Consider the following 17,614-nt stretch of genomic DNA (forward strand, 5'->3'; position numbering starts at 1 on the left):
CTCATCCTCTCACTGCCGATTCTCAGACTTGCGGCTTCTCCTGCTCTCCCAATCTCCCTGCTTCTCTCTCCTGAGCCCTCACTGGTGAGCAAGGGCACAACTGCAGAGCCCTCGCTAAACAGTGAGAATTCAGGAGAGGAAAGTGGCGAGTTGAAGCATTTTTTAAAAAATCAATTATAACAGCTCCAGCTCTGCAATTTGGCACAGTTTCACAACTCCAAGTTGGATTAAATCTGGACCTTGGACAGGGATGTCAGCTCAGGAGAGATAAATGGTGAGTGGGAAAGTTGGGGACCAGGAGATACAGTGAGAGAAAGGACCAGTGATAGAGTGAGGCTGTAAGTCGGACAGTTGGCAGCAAGAGGATGAGTCAGGGAGTGGGAGAGGCCACAAGTCAGAAGGGAAGAAGGAGTCCACAGTGAACAAGAAGGTCCGATATTGAGATGTGACAAACCAGAGATTCATGATACAGGATTAGCAGCAAGCATTATCATCAGCGAATGGAAGCTAATGCAGGTAGAAAGTTATCATATTTCTTAGATATTTTACATTTTAGTATAAAGTTATTTCATTTACTAATATAGGAATTGAGCCGTGTGAAGTATTTCAACTTACAGGGCATAATGTTAATTTTTTTTCTGATGAGAAGGGTCCTACAGCACATAACTAAAGCTTTTACAATGGCTTTAACGGGGAAAATGTGATTTACTTAAGTTGTTTCATTTAAAGTCACAATTTTCAAGAACACAACTACAAATTTAAATGAGGACTTACTGTAACCTATGTAAATATTGCTCTTTATTTTTTTAATCCGTTCACGGGACATGCGTCACTGTCTAGGCCAGTATTTATTGCCCATTGCTAATTGTCCTTGTTTAGAGGACATTTGAGAGTCAACCACAATGCTGTGGGTGTGGAGTCAGGCATAGGCCAGGCAAGGCAGCAAATTTCCTTCCTGAAAGGACATTAGTTAACCAGGTGGGTGTTTACAACAATTGGCAATGGTTTCATGGTCAGTAGACTTTTTAATCCCAGATTTTTATTGAATTTCAATTTAACCATCTGCAGTGGTGGGATTCGAACCTGGGTCTTCAGGGTATTACCCTGGGGGTTCTAGAATACTAGTCCAGTGACAATATCACTATGCCTCCACCTTCCCTGACAACACATGCAGCATAACCTTCTGTATGAAATTTTCATCCAAGAATTACATCCAAGAATACAATGAAATGCAGCCACCAAAAGACCTTTTCACCAATTAGTATGATGTGGAGATGCCAGCATTGGACTGGGGTGGACACAGTAAGAAGTCTCACAACACCAGGTTAAAGTCCAAGAGGTCTATTTGGTATCACGAGCTTTTGGAGTGCTGCTCCTTTCACCTGATTTAGCCATGCTAAATTCTCCTTCAGTGTACCTGAACAGGTGCCAGAGTGGCGACTAGGGGATTTTCATAGTAATTTCACTGCAATGTTAATGTAAGCCTACTTGTGACAAATACATTTTTAAAAAGCTTAATACAAGGATCTGAACTGCAGACACAGGGAGACAGAGACTGCTGCAGGAAACAAGTAAGTGTCTTCCCAGCACTGTTGCAGGCTCGGAGGAACAGTTGTGCTTCCCTGATTCACCAAGGAATCCTGTTAAATACCAGAGCAATTGGACCCCTCCTCTAAAAAAAAATTGAACTACCTCCTGATATTCTCCCCAACCACGAAAGCTCCATTTATATCAAGTTTGTTTAGTCCTTACCTGCCAGGTTTGTTGATGTATTTTTGGAGCCGAGCTTTCACCTCATCGTAGGTGAGAAAAGCCATGTAGCCAGGGTGTGTCACAGCCAAGAAATTCCAATTTCTTAAGATAGAGGTCCAAGGCTAACAATGAAAAACAGTTAATTTTTTTTCCACCTGAATAAAGGCTTTTCGACAAAGTTAAAAAACCTGAAAGACTAAATAACCACTAAATGCTAACAGATACCATCTACAAACTACTGGAGACACAAAGTGCAACTTCTTCCTGGTTTTGGCGCTCTCCAATTACAGCATAGTTCTGTATCATCATTATTAATAACAAGAACTTTTGCTGAAATAGTTCATTAAAACTAGATTTTGCAGCAATGTACAATTTGTCATATGCACATGAATAACCTCTAAGTGGTCATTAGGCAATTCAGCTACTCGTTTGAAAGAAAAGTATAGTCCGGGGGCTCAGGAGGCCACAGAACTGCTGACATTTACAGTATGGAAAAGAGTCATCCCTCCCATCATTCCTCTGCCACCTCTCTGTAGAAGTGGGTTGGGAGGCAGGAAATAATTGAAGATGATTAAGCAGGAGGATGGGGGAGGTGGGGAGTGTGGCCTGTCTACCATCTTTCTGCCAGCGGCAAAGAAGGTACCCAGAGACCAATTGCACCACTTAGGTGACCAATTAAGGCTCTTCATACCATCTCTGGCATTTAATGATTGCACTATAGCAGTCCATATTCAGCGCATCCACTGATCGAATTAGAAGGGAAAAATACTTCTGGTGACCAAAAGGAACTTTACCTACTTAGACATAGAATCATAGAATAGAATCGTAAAATCCAATCATAGAATCCTTACAGAGCAGAAGGAGGCTATTCAGCCTTTCAAGTCTGCACTGATTCTGACAGATTATCTTACCCAAGCCTTTCCCCCCCCCCAACCCTATTAGCATGGCTGATCCATCTAACCTACATGTCTTGGACACAAAGGGACAATTTGTCATGGCCAATGCACCTAACCCGCACATCGTTGGACTGTGGGAGGAAACTGGAGCTCCCCGAGGAAACGCACACAGACACAGGAAGAATGTGCAAACTCCACACTGACAGTCACCCAAGGCTGGAATTGAACCCGGGTTCCTGACAATGTGAGGCAGCAGTGCTAACCACTGTGCCACCCTCCAGTTTCTATCAGTTTGCTTTACAAACACATTAAAATGTACCACATCCAAATTGTGCATCATTTAAGAAAGCTTGACCACATTCCCCAAACCTAAATTTTCTTATAATTTTATAGAGAAGAAAGATAAATTATATAAAGTTATCTTTGCAGCCAATTTTTTTCTGTAACCTCTCGCCAGTCATTGCACGCTGCACCCATCCTAGAATTTTATATACATCACTGAATGAGGACATAGAAACTGGGCTTAATATCATTCAAAACATATTATGAAATTACAGAACCAAGTTTCCACCAACCCCTTCAACAGACCATTCAAAGAATGTTGGGACAACCAGCAATTTCTCTCAGGGCAGCACCATACATTTTTGTTGGGAAAATCTTTAGAGTTAGGATTTTCAATAGTCTAACTATTAAAGTTCTTGTGGGAGCTGGGCCTCAACTCCATACATATACAGAATAATGCTTTTGTAGATGCAATGACAGTACGTTAGATAACATTACATGTAAAATAATTGTGGAATTCCCCCCCCCCACCCAAGGCAATAATGGATTCGTCTTTTCTAAAATAACCTGTGACTTCAAGCACATCCACCCAAATAAAAGAAAAAAAACAGACACTTTTGATCCAGGGCAAACCATAGTGATCTACAATTTGTCGGAGTCTTAGTATAAGTACATTTTTCTGATCCTCAGCTTTGGAATCTACAGTACTCTGACTCAGGTCATTTACATTAAGATTGCAAGGGAACCCTTCAGCTTGCAAGAATCATCTATTTTCATGCATTGGTCTCTCCAGCATGACACTGCACATCAAAAAACTATTTTACTGCCTATTTCCAAGGAGAAGGCAATTAACGCCTACTGCATCAGATCAGGTCAGATCCCTGGCTCTAAAGACAATTCTAACTACAAGATCGGTCCCCAAAACTTTGAAACTAGCCATCCTCTTTTCTGCCCAATATATATCCATTTTAATCTTCCTAATCTATTTTCCCTCCTAGCTTAGGCCCATATGTGCAGACAATTGGCCTAGCTTCTCTTCAGAATTCTTTCCTCTGGAGCTAATTACTTCTGAAAAACCTAACGAAAGGTGGCAAGTTGTTGAGTTAAATATGGTTCTAACTCTTGGATTCCCAAACCTTTGTTGTTGTTGAGCATATCACTTCCCCCACCACCACTCAGAGTTTCATGTTACATATGTGCACTCCTCTTTAATAGCTACCAACATTAAGCTTCCAGCTGTAGAAAAACAGGAACAAGGTTTCCCCCTTCACTTAATACACTCAACCCTCGTTTGTTTATACCCAACATCTTCCTCACGCCCCCAATAACTCCCTTCCACCCTGCCCAACGCATTGCGATGCTCTGCAGATTAGCACAGCCATTTACCTGCCAATTTAAAATGCACTTAGTGTATCATAACTATTCTTGTTTGCAGATAATTATTTTATTAATCATTAACTCACCTGAAAGAGCCTGGTGAAGATATCAAATTCAAAGATTGAAATATAATCATTACACGTCAAATCAATTGTAGACTTGAGCGCCATAGCTTCCAAACCAGAGCTGATAGAATGAACTTCATGAAGGCACTGTCTAAAGACTTTCCATGGCACAATGGTCCTGAAAAGGAAAAAAAAAAATCACAGGCTATTTTTTTTTCATCAAAGATATGATGGTTTAACATGAATTAAAATGTGCAATCATTTACATAATAAACATTTCTAAGTTACGATATAATGCCAATTTTTTCTGGGAATACAGTCCATTTCTCCTAGGAATTAGCATTTTGCAATAAAAGAATTGATCCCTTAACCATAATTCCTTTTATTTAAATATTAACTTAGAAAAATAGTAACCAGCAGTTTACAGGCCCAAAAACAACAATTCTGTGATGGGAAAGTGAACAACTTCTGTGCATTCCGTTAACTGAAATGTTTTACGCAAATTTCTTCCACCTGGATTGGAGGGAAAAAAGCTGTATCACATGGAAGCCTCCAGGGGCAAACTAAAATGTTAAAAAGCACAAAATTGCTGGAGTTGTGGGTACATATTTCCCAATAATATTTAGAATTATTTTTCCCCAGCCCAGCTAAGTTGCTGCTGCTCTTCCCACTCACCCTAAAAAGTAGCTCAAAATGCATTCGGACTCACTTGACACCCACTAGGTTTGTACTCTCCAACCCCACTCCCTCAACAGTTCATATTGGCACTCCTCTTCCTTTCAGATCAAGTATCATTTCCAGAATGCTTCATTCCTCCCCTGTTTCCCATAACCTGCCCCTGCCCCCACAGCATTCCCCTCAAGGAATTTATTTACCCTCCCTCAAGGATACATTTCAACTTCAGCAATGGACTTGTATTGAAAAGTGGCCCTAAGAGATTGCCAGCAGGCAGCAGTGGCTCAGCTACAGGCAAACAGCTGTGTAATAACACACTGTTGTGATTTAACATTTGTTCAATTTTGGCACATTTATTGGCTGACAAAAGTAGCAGTGTTTTCAATCAGATTTTTTTTTTAAATTTGCTGCATTATATTTTTAAGTTGCTTAAATCTGGTCTGTTGGACCCCCATGTTACACAGTCAATAAAAATAAAATGTGAAAATCCTCTTCCATATCCATTTGATGAAAATCTTGTGTCCAATATGGTACATTTTGCAATGCACTACTGGGCCTTCAACACCATTATTCCTACGAAACTCATCGCCAAACTCCGTGACCCGGGGCTTGGCTCCTCCCTCTGTAACTGGATCCTGAACTTCCTGACCCACAGACCGCAATCAGTAAGGATAGGCAACAACACCTCCTCCACGATCATCCTCAACACCAGTGCCCCACAAGGCTGTGTTCTCAGCCCCCTACTATACTCCTTATACACCTATGACTGTGCGGCCAAATTCCCCTCCAACTCGATTTTCAAGTTTGCTGACAACACCACCGTAGTAGGACAGATCTCAAACAATGACATAACAGAGTACAGGAATGAAATAAAGAGAATCTGGTGAACTGGTGCGGAGACAATAATCTCTCCCTCAATGTCAACAAAACGAAGGAGATTTTCATCGACATCGGGGAGCATAGAGGAGAACATGCCCTGGACATCACCAGGGATGAAGTAGAAAGATTTTAGATGCCCAGATCACCAACAACCTGCCCTGGTCCCCCCATGCTGAAACGTGTTAAGAAAGCCCACCAACGCCTCTACTTTCTCAGAAGACTAAGGAAATTTGGCATGTCAGCTACGACTCTCACCAGCTTTTACAGATGCACCATAGAAAGCATTCTTTCTGGTTGTATCACAGCTTGGTATGGCTCCTACTCTGCCCGAAGACCGCAAGAAACTACAAAAAGTTGTGAATGTAGCCTTGTCCATCCATTGACTTTGTCTACACTTCCCGCTGTCTCGGCAAAGTAGTCAGCATGATTAAGGACCCAATCCACCCCGGACATTTTCTCTTCCACCTTCTTCCATCAGGAAAAAGATACAAAAGTCTGACGTCACGCACCAACCGACACAAGTTTCTTCCCTGATGCCATCAGACTTTTGAATGGACCTACCCTGCATTACGTTGATCTTTCTCTACACCCCAGCTATAACTGTAACACTACATTCTGCACTCTCTCTTTTCCTTCTCTATGAACAGTATGCTTTGTCTGTATAGCATGCAAGAAACAATACTTTTCACTGTATGCTAATACATGTGACAATAATAAATCAAAATCTATTCCTTAAGTGGCTCAGTGACAAATGTTGTTGCTGCATAAATGCAAGATTTTGAATTGGAATGCATGCTCACCTAAAGTTCAACATTGTTTCTTTTTCTGCACAACTACTATATATTCCAAAAAAACCATGTACAGAATCAAATTACTGTCCAGTAAAACAATGCTAGATTATTGTGAATGAAATAATAGCTGTTCAATTTGCTTTTTAAAACCATTTCAAAACTGCAAACATTTGGGGAATCATGCAGCGGCACTATGCATGTTACCTGTCCAAACCATGACAGTTAATATCAAGTTCTTTTACATAAGGTACCAATTTCCACACAACAAAATTGTGTTAGCTGATTCTAGCATGGAGTTGAATATAGTTGATTGCTGTTGTTATGGGCAAATGAATGGCAGATGCAGTCTAATGTGGATAAATGTGAGGTTACCCACTTTGGTAGCAAAAACAGGAGGACAGATTACTATCTAAATTAGAAGAGGGGGAATGTGCAACGAGACTTGTGTGTCCTCGTACACCAGTCACTGAAGGTAAGCATGCAGATGCAGCAGGCAGTTTAAGAAAAGGGAAAATGCTATGTTGGCCTTCAAAGTGAGAGGATTCAAGTACAGGAGCAGGGATGTCTTGATACAATTATATAGGGCCTTGGTGAGACCACATACCTGGAATACTGCGTGCAGTTTTGGTCTCCTTATCTGAGGAAGAAAGATGTTCTTGCTCTACCGAGAGTGCAGCAAAAGTTTTACCAGACTGATTCCTGGGATGGCAGAACTAACGTATGGGGAGAGATTGAGTCGGTTAGGATTGTATTTGCTGGAGTTCAGAAGAATGAGAAGGGATCTCATAGAAAGTTATAAAATTCTAACAGGACTAGACAAGACAGTTGCAAGAAGGATTTTCTCGATGGTGGGGATGTCCAGAATCAGGGATCACAGACTGAGGATACAGGGTAGACCATTTAGGACAGAGATGAGGAAAAATGTCTTCACCCAGAGTGTGGTCAGCCTGTGGAGTTCACTACCACAGCAAGTACTTGAGGCCAAAACATTGTGTTTTTAAGAAGCAGTTAGATGTAGCGAAGAGGAATAAAGGATATGAGGGAAGGTGGGATCAGGCTATTGAATGTGATGATCGGCCATGATCACAATGAATGGCAGAGCAGCTCAAAGGGCCGAATGCCCTCCTCCTGCTCCTATTTTCTACGTTTCTATGGCTTGCAGTAGCTGGAATTGACACTTGTGTTAACCAGTACAACATCTTATGCAAGTTTCAAAATGCAACCCAAAAAAACTACAGGTGGTTTATGATTCAAGGTCGAGCACTCAAATGTATTTATCTTTATACAGTTACTGAAGTACACCAGCCATCTCAAAGTTGGGCTATAACTGAAGTAACTGTTGCATCACAAATTAGATCATGCTGACATAAAGGAAATGATCCAACTTTATCATTTAAGATCAAAGGATCACAAGAGATCTCTTTGAATGACCAGCACTCCCCATTTAAATGTAAAAGTCCTATTCAAACACAAGATGGATAATATTTCACATACAAAATATATTACCATGATTCTATCTCAACCAAAATGATTTCCATATTCATGTCAATTGCTTTCTGTTTTTTTTTTAAATGTCAAATTTAGAAGTAATAAAAATGTGTTCATTTTTTTGTCCTTGGGTTATTTATCCACAGTAAATGATTGTATACAATTCCAAAAACAAAAAGACAACAAAATCAATGCTGAAAGGTTTGCTCACTCTCCAACAAAATCAAGAAATCTGACACATTGTTAATTCTATCATGTGTATTCACTTCTCCCTGCATTTGAAACAAGGAAAACAAACGTATTAAGTTCCTTTTGTTCCACCACATGCTCAAATAAGTCACAGTGCAGCTGTTAAACAACTTCAATAGTTATTATATGGCCACTAACTAAAGACTACAGTTTCATTAAATCTCATTTAAAATCAATTCCTTTAGGTAAATAAAACTAAAGTTAAAGAATCTGGTCAAGCAACCGATAATACGTAAAATAAAAATGATGTAAGCCCCACTACAACAAATCAGGAGAACTAAAAATTTCGGAAGAATCCTCGTGACTGCGACCAATTATGTAATGGTATCACTGGAAAAGTAATCCGGAAATCCAAGGTCATGCTCTGAAGACCCAGGTTCAAATCCCACCATGGCAGCTAGTGGAATTTGAATTCAATAAAATATCTGGAATTAAAAAGACTAATAATGACCATGAAACCATTGTCAATTATTATAAAAACCCACAAGGCATTCATATCCTTTAAAGGAAGGAAGGAAATCTGCTATCCTTATCTGGTTTGGTCTACATGTGATTCCAGGCGCACAGCAATGTAGTTGACTCTTAAAATGCCCTCTCAAGTGGTCGAAGATATTCAGTTAAAGGGCAATTTTGGATGGGCAAAAAATGCTGACCCAGCCAGCGAAAGATTTTTTAAAATGTCAATTTAAATCAACGCCACTCACTATTGTTTCTCTTCAAACCACAAGCCACAATGTGACCACTCTATTGTCCGCTAATCATGATACACGTTACTGGAAATTTGTTCATACATAATTTGATCAGACGGAGGTTACATCAGGCACTTGATGCAGAACCAGTTGTGAAATGCTCTGCTTTCACAGGGCATAAAGCATGCACAAGGCACTGAAAACTGGTCTGTTGGGAATGTCGTTTCCCTTTAAAAAGAGACCCAGAAATTATTAAAACTGGACTGCAGAATTATGTACTAAATGTATTTTGTTTATGCAACCCAGAAAGTTATATGGTGCCCCAACACTTTAGAACTCAATCTTGTCCTTGACCAAAATGGTGTTCTTCTCGCGTTCGACACAATTATGAAGCAATCTTAAATGAAGGGCCATTTTCTGTGACATTAACTCCCATTCAATTAATTACTTGTTTTCTTTTAAAAGTAAGTCACACCGAAGTCTTGGCCTTTACAATTTGTCCTAAATACTCAGCCCCCAGCGTGGACTTAGCATTTTGTACACATCAGCCCCCGCATTACTAAAATGGAGAGGGGGAAAAGAGGATGTTTGAAAAGCAGTAGAAAAGAAGCAGTGAATAAATTAGGAATTAAAAGAATGAAAACAAAAATGTGAAACTAATAACAGAGGAGTACTGGAATAAACCTAAAAATGTACAGTGGCATCAAATAAAAATATATAAATATTTAGGGCCGAATTTTAAACACAAAATGAACGGGCTTTGAGCAAGTTAAAATCTTGCCCTTAACTTTACGGTTTTAAAAAAAATGGATTTGAAAGGTTGTAGGTCATCAGAGGCACAGCCTTGGAATGCACTCAGAATTTCGGTTTAAATATACAGGAACCACATGAGAAAAATGACAATGCGCCATACGCTTTCAGTACTGACAATCAGATACTATTCTAGATGCATGATAAACAGGAAACCAATCAAAATACCACATCAGAAGAAGTGCACAAGAATTGACGTATTTTATTATATATGGCGACAATGAAAAGGTTACAGTTTTAAGGTAATGCTACAACACAAAATGATTAGGTTCTACAGTGTCCCTTAGAATGTACCTCAAGTGCTAGATTCCAGCAGCAGCAAGGAAATGCAGTGGACGTCATGGCCTTGTCCTTTACAGATTGAGGGGATATCATCTCAAGGGTTGCTTCGTACTTTCTGTGCAAGATTCTGAAGTCCACTGACCCCATTTCCTCATTATCTGCTCAGATTCAACATATTCCAGGAGCTCTATCACTGGGTTTATGGGAATAACTAAGTTAAACAAAGTGCACTTCTCCCAGATCAATTTAAATCATTAATTTGAGCACTTTCATGATTGATGCGTATAGAAGCAACCCAAAGCCATGTGGTTGATTGCAATAATAGAGTAGAGGTAGTCATTAAAAACTCTTTGCTAAGTTTTGTAAATCAGTATTCCCAAATGAATTCATCTCAGCTGTCATGATCTGTCAGTAAAGAAAACTTTAGGACAATATTGACATCAAATCTCAAAGAAGATATCTCATCCTATTTACCAAGTGAAAGTGAAATTTGTACAAGCTTAAAGTCAGTGGAACATAGATTTTTCCTTAGATAGATAACAGTATGTTTCGAGGTCCTAAAAATGTTAGAATTCCTCAATCTTTTAACTTTCTATAATGTCCTCTTTTACCTTTGAAAAATAATGAATTATTATTAAACTGAAGAACCCATTGTGTTTCTTGCATACAGGCCGGTAATGTACATCATCAGCCTCCGTTGGATTACAATGCTGCTGTTTCTAAAATAGTAAGTCTTTGATGAGTCAGAACCACAAATGCATATGAGTCACGTTCCTTACTGCAAATAGGCTGTCAGCATTGTTTCCAAAAGGAGAAAACAGTCTCTCCCAGAAGGCTAATAGCTACACATAGGAAGCACAGAAAAAACATTTTGTATAGTGCAGATTTGTACAATGGCTAATGTGGATACAACTATTATCTTGTAACAGGACAAGAATACAATTTGACATTGTAGGTATCATTTTATGTTCTACATAAAAAAATAAATGGTGCAGTACCAGGAACCAATGTCTAAACCCATAGAACAAATTAGAACATCCAATGTTAAATAGCCGAGAAATTATATATTTCTTTCATGAGACTGCACGACATTCTGACTGAATTCGTAACATTGAACTACACTGAATTGGGTGAAGTCTTCTTCAATTGCAGCATGGTGGCACAGTGGTTAGCACTGCTGCCTCCCAGAGCCAGGGTCCCGAATTCAATTCCAGGATTGGGTGACTGTGTGGAGTTTGCACTCTTTCTCCTCGTCTACGTGGGTTTCTTGTGGGAGCCCCAGTTTCCTCCCAAAGTTCAAAGATGTGCAGGTTAGGTTGATTGGCCGTGCTAAATTGCCCCTTAGTGTCAGGGGGATTAATTAGCAGGCTAAATACATGAGGTTACAGGGATAGGGCCTGGGTGGGATTGTTGTCGATGCAGGCTTGATGGGCCAAATGGCCTCCTCCTACACTGCAGGGATTCTATAATTCTATGAACTGAAAACACCCTAAACAAAGTTTATGAGAAGTGTAGCACGCATTAGAAGCCAATGGACAGCATTACTTTTCAAATCTTACAGAAATAAGGAATATAGAGCAGCAGAATCTTCTGCAGCAACTGGAAATTTCCTTATGGTACAGAAGCTCAACCCTCATCCTTGTGGAATCTCACACCTCTGACTGTAAGGATGCATTACACTAAACAAAACAAGGGAGCAGTAGACCACCTTGTCTTCCCAGTCTGGTCCTCTGGAAAAAGGGAGAGCTATCTAAACTCATCATACTAGCCAAGGCACTAAATGCCACCATTCATCTATGGTGAACAATGGATTTTGACCAGAAGCTGCTGGTCAGCCTGCAACTGGGCAATGTCACATGACCTTAGCTTCTGGCCCTTTGGGAAGTTTAAACTCTACAATTCAGTCTGCTGTTTATGCTCCAGCCTAGAAACATCAAAGCTGAAGGGCAGCCTGAATCATGGCTACGCCACCTTGAAGGCATTTTCTCAAGAGGATTCCTGCCATCGCCTGCCAAGTAGACCAAGTCTTTGTATGCCAACTTCGCCTCACTGTATCACCATCAACTTTGAATTAATTCTGCAATTCTTGCTTCAGCAAGTTGAACCTGTTCAAACCGTAGCTCCTCGGTGAAAGAACCCTCACTGAACTCTGACTTCCCGGAGTCAGGAATCATGTGAACTGATATCACATATTTGTGGTGCATTTTTCTTTCAAGTTATTCATAGCTGCAAAAACTCCTCTTTCCTATCATCTTATTGCGTGCTTGTGTGACCATTCCCCAGGTTTGAATGCTTGAATAAACTATACTTCTTATTTAACCCAAAAAACATTTGCTGCAGGTCACCTTAAAAATTGACCTCACAGGGTTTGCGGAAACACACAACAGCCTTTTCCAAAACTTAAAACACCTCCGCTTACGGACATGTTTGAACAGGCTTATCCAACCCTTTTGTGCGAGGGGACACTTTCCAAAACGTTTCTCACTCAAGGGGCCGATGAACAAATTTCAGAAGGATAAAGTTTGGTACACAATTAAATATGAATTTCAATTAAAAACTCAAGGTATGAAAAGAAAAGATTTGCTAAGCAAAACAACAATGAAAAATAAAGATGAATATTAGCATGACACGGTCGAGACATGAAAGACCCACTCCCTCCCCTCTCTGCTCCACCCAGAGCTCTTCACATCACTCACTCTCTTCTTTCCCCCCACACTCTCGTACACTGTTTCCAGTCACTTACTCACGCAGATGGCAGTGGGCCCTGCTCCTGCTGCCCCACGCTCTGCCCCAGCATGCTCAGGCCTCAGCTGCCCAGCACCTCTGTTCCTTGGCACCTTTGCTCCCTGAGCCCCATCCCGGGCTATGCGCAATGGCACCTCTATTCTCTGCAGCTTGACCCCAGCCTTTGGCTCGCTACCCCTCAACCCTGCCGGCTGAGAATTGGAGGAGCAGCTCCACGCAGATTCTTCCATTCAAACTTATCTGTTTGACTGACATATCAGAAACTGGCTCCCGGCTGCATAAAAAGGCTGAGGGCAGTATTCGCCCTCGGGCCGCACATTGGTCAAGCCTCAGACAAACATGGGAAAATATGGAGTTCAGTTACTTCTCCCTCCCTTGGCCCCAACAGCGATCTCGCCTGCTTTGTCTTTAATGAGCTCCCCTTCCTTCTTACCACTCTCAATATTAGCTTTAATGTCCTTGTATCTTTTTCTATTCCCATTTTACACTTCAACACTTTCTACCCCTTCCCTTTCTTGTATTTTTAAGAAGCTCTGCTAGATTAGCACTTACTTGCATTAGTGCAAAATTTCACCTTTTCCCTGATACCTCGTGTGTGTTGACCATGGTGGCTTCACTCTACAAGTGGAGCATTTGTTGTTACGAGGTTTCTAATTACTTAGTATTGTACCATTTATTTCTCTAAACACTTCCCATCGTTTGATTGTAGGTTCACTTATTAGCAGTTCAGCCCAGTCTACCACGATCAATTTAGTGCTACGACTGGCGCTACTCTCCAATGACAATGAATGCAATTAAAATATTCATAACTATTAAGAATACATTGGGATAAATTCTTCCCAGCATTGTGAAGACATAAACTGCCAAAACATTGACGGGAACATTTGTAGCCTTCAAAATTGCACTGCAAGATACAGACAAATATGCTAGATAGGCTTGTTGTAATAAAGAAAACAAAATAACCATCACCATGTCAATGCTAGTTTTTCTCCAGAACAATCCAAAATGAATCCCATTGCGTTGCTGCTTTCTCAAAGCCTTGCATTTTCATCAGCTTCAAATATTTATCTAATTTTCTCATTAGGAGATGCAATAAATAGTCCCTGCCCCAACCACTCCCTGTGGCAAAGCATTTTTGCACAGACAACAGTCTGAAAATAAATTTCTCCAAACCACTCTCTTCAATCTTAATCAATCATTTTAAATTAATAATTTATTTTCATGTGACATCTTACCAGAGGAGGCATTCCAAGTCTTATTTACTCTATCGCTTTCATCAATTTTAAAATCTCTACTTAGACTTCTCTGCTCCAGTGTAAATAGTCCCAGTATCTCAATGTCATGCTCTTAAATATATATTTTTTCCATCTCTGGCATCATCCTGCTGAATCTAAACTGTATAGGCTCCATGACTTTTACATCCTATTAGAGAATATGCAAACAAGATGTGAGCAGCAGCATGACCAACATTTTGTATGAATTGATTATTCCTCATTTTTGTTACCTCTATGATCCCATTTATAACATCAAAAATCCTATTGACCCATGTATGGCTTTATGAACTTGAACCTCTAGGTGTCTCTGATCATCTTTGTGTCTTTCCGTTAAGTTAGGACGACCATATTTCTAAAACCAAATGTCGCAGCAAACTCTCCCGATCACACACCTTCCAAGGCGAGGCGTGCACTCTGACTTGGTTCTGAGAACATGCAAACAACCCATTTCCAGCCACCATTTATTCATCCTGTTACCCCTTTGACGCTGGTATTTTGGCTCCATGGTAGTTTCTTCAATTGTGGGGCAGCACGGGGGGGGGGGCACAGTGGTTAGATTGCTGCTTCACAGCGCCAGGGACTCCGGCTTCAATTCCGGCCTCGGGTCACTGCCTGTGTGGAGTTTGCACATTCTCCTCCTGTCTGCATGGATTTCCTCTGGGTGCTCCGGTTTCCTCCCACACTCCAAAGATGTGCGGGCTAGGTTGATTGACCATGCTAAATTGCCCCTTAGTGTCAGTGGGATTAACAGGGTAAATAAGTGGGGTTACAGGGTTAGAGCCTGGGTGAGACTGTTTTTGGTACAGGCTCGATGGGCCAAATGGCCTCCTTCTGCACTGTAGGGATTCTATGAATTGAATTTCTCAATGAAGTTGGGGGTGGGGATTAAACAGCAGAGCACATGGACTGCAGCCAAAAAGTACAATCTCTGCAAAAATTAAAGTTCACCCCTTCTATGGCTGAAAACAGGAGATCAACATCCCTCCTACCATTCAGAACCGGCCACACACACTTTACAGACCAACTTCAGGGCAATTCTGGGTCACACGACTTCTGATTTGAACCCCAAATCCTTTAATAGTCAAGTTCTTTATTTGGAGATGTCTTTTATGAACCGAGAATCATTTGTGGATATTAGTTGCCAGGGTCACAGTGCTTCATCCAGGTAGTGTCCCTGCAGAGCCCAGTCACCCTATCCTAAAGTCTACAATTGCAGACTTTGATTTCCCCCTCAAAAAAATATTGCCTCACACTTATCCATTTTGAGAATCTGTCAGTGCCTTTTTGCCAAATTATCTGCTTTTCTATCAATCACAAATTTCAAGTTTCATACATCGTACCCAAGTCCAAATCCTATTGAGAATAAAAGCAGACCTGGGGGGGATAAACCACTTCAAACCTTTTTACTAGTTCAAGCACTACTCATTTATGCAAATCTTGGTTTTCAGTCAACTTTCCATTCAGGCCATTATGGTTCTTCTTGGACCATATGTCTATTTTTCTAAAAACCTTCGTGAGGCGCCTGATTTGATTTGTATTAGTATACAGTGAAAAGGGTGTTATCAAAAATCCACATGAACTATTCATACAACCTATGAACTATCTCTGAAGTACAGTCACTGCCGTTTTGTAGGAACAGTGAAAAATGTCTATGCAGCCAGGTCCCTCTAACAGCTCACCGCCACTTTCTCGAGAGCAATTTGGGATGGGCAATAAATACTGGCCGAGCTAGTAATGCCCATACCCCATGAAATAATAAATAAATTGGATAAATAACCAGTTCAATTTTCCTGGTATAGGTTGATTTCGGAATGCTGGCTTGGACAGCACTGCTCTTCATCAAATGATCCAGGAGATCTTTCCGGTTTCTTCAAACAGGCAGACAGACCTCAGTGTGGCATCTCTCAAAAAGAAACTGCACATTTGCAAAGTTGTCTCTAATTCCTTCACGAATCACCTTCAATCTGTGATCTATCTTACAACAGTGACTACATTTTAAAGGCATTCTGTTAGCTGAGCGGTACTTTGGGACATCCTGAGTTCATGAAGGATGCGGTATAATGATAGTCTGTGTCTTTTTTTTGAAACGAGACTCTAAGCCTTACTGAACTGCAGCTGCTCAAAAGAGCACAAATTTCACCGTCAACAAGTCACAAATATGAGTCCATCAGCAATTGACATATTTCTTCAATGTAGTACATTGGGGATTGGGGCATAACAAGTGGGAAAGAGAAATCGAAATACTTTTCCATTTCAAGTTGGGCCGAAGGGCCTGTTTCCATGCTGTAAACTAGACTTTAAACTAGAAAGGTTGGGGGGAGGGAATCGTGATGAGGTGACTGAGAGCGAGGAGGTTAGCCCGCAAATACAGAAGGATTGTAGACAGTGTAAGAGGGAGAATAGACGGGTGATGGAGAAGGGGAGAGCTCAGACCAAAGGTTTGAGATGTGTCTATTTTAACACCAGGAGTGTAGTGAATGAAGTGGATGAGCTTAGAGTGTGGATCGATGCTTGGAAGTGTGATGTGGTGGCCATTACGGAGACTTGGGGACAGGGACAGGACTGGATACTTCAGGTGCCAGGTTTCAGATGTTTGGGGGGGGCAGGGGGCGGCGGTGTGGGTGGTGGTGGTGGAGGGATTGTCTACAGAGTCTCTGTGGGTGGAAGTTCGGAGCGGGAAGGGGTCAATAACTTTGCTGGGTGTTTTCTACAGGCAGCCCAATAGTTACAGGGATGTTGAGGAGCAGATAGGGAAACAGATCCTGGAGAGTAATAACAGGGCTGTCGTGATGGGAGACTTTAATTTCCCAAACATCGATTGGAATATCCCTAGGGTAAGGGGTTTGGATGGGGAGGAGTTTGTTAGGTGTGTTCAGGAGGGTTTCCTGACACAGCATGTGGATAAGCCTACAAGAGGAGAGGCTGTACTGGATCTGGTACTGGCTAATGATCTCTCAGTGGGGGAGCATCTTGGGGATAGTGATCATAACTCTATCTCCTTTACCCAAGCATTGGAAAGAGATAGGATCAGGCAAGCTAGGAAAGTATTTATCTGGAGTAAGGGAAATATGAAGCCATCAGGCTGGAGGTTAGAGGCGTAAATTGGAAGGAGGGATTCTCGAGGAAAAGTACCCAAGTAAGGTGGCAGATTTTCAAGGAATGTTTGTCTGGAGTTCTGCATGACAGCGTTCCGATGAGACAGGGAGGTTTTGGTAGGTTCCGGGAACCGTGGTGCACGAAAGCTGCGCTGAACCGAGTCAAAAAGAAAAGGAAAGCGTACAAAAGGTTCCGAGAGCTAGGCGATGATAGGGATCTAGATGAGTATACGGCTTGTAGGAAGGGACGAAAGAAATTAGGAGA

At 41.1% G+C, this 17,614-nt stretch overlaps 1 protein-coding gene across 1 annotated transcript in view; it reads right to left on the minus strand.

Moving 5' to 3' along the window:
* cblb (Cbl proto-oncogene B, E3 ubiquitin protein ligase) overlaps nucleotides 1-17,614 on the minus strand; it is a 177,013-nt gene that overhangs the window by 62,444 nt on the left and 96,955 nt on the right. The window contains exons 3-4 of the mRNA XM_078232936.1: nucleotides 4,394-4,550; nucleotides 1,753-1,874 (exon numbers count right to left, since the gene is read on the minus strand). Coding sequence (XP_078089062.1) covers nucleotides 1,753-1,874; nucleotides 4,394-4,550 — 279 coding nt within the window. The remainder of the gene's footprint in view (nucleotides 1-1,752; nucleotides 1,875-4,393; nucleotides 4,551-17,614) is intronic.

This window comes from Mustelus asterias, chromosome 17, assembly GCF_964213995.1.
Source record: "Mustelus asterias chromosome 17, sMusAst1.hap1.1, whole genome shotgun sequence".
NCBI lineage: Eukaryota > Metazoa > Chordata > Chondrichthyes > Carcharhiniformes > Triakidae > Mustelus > Mustelus asterias.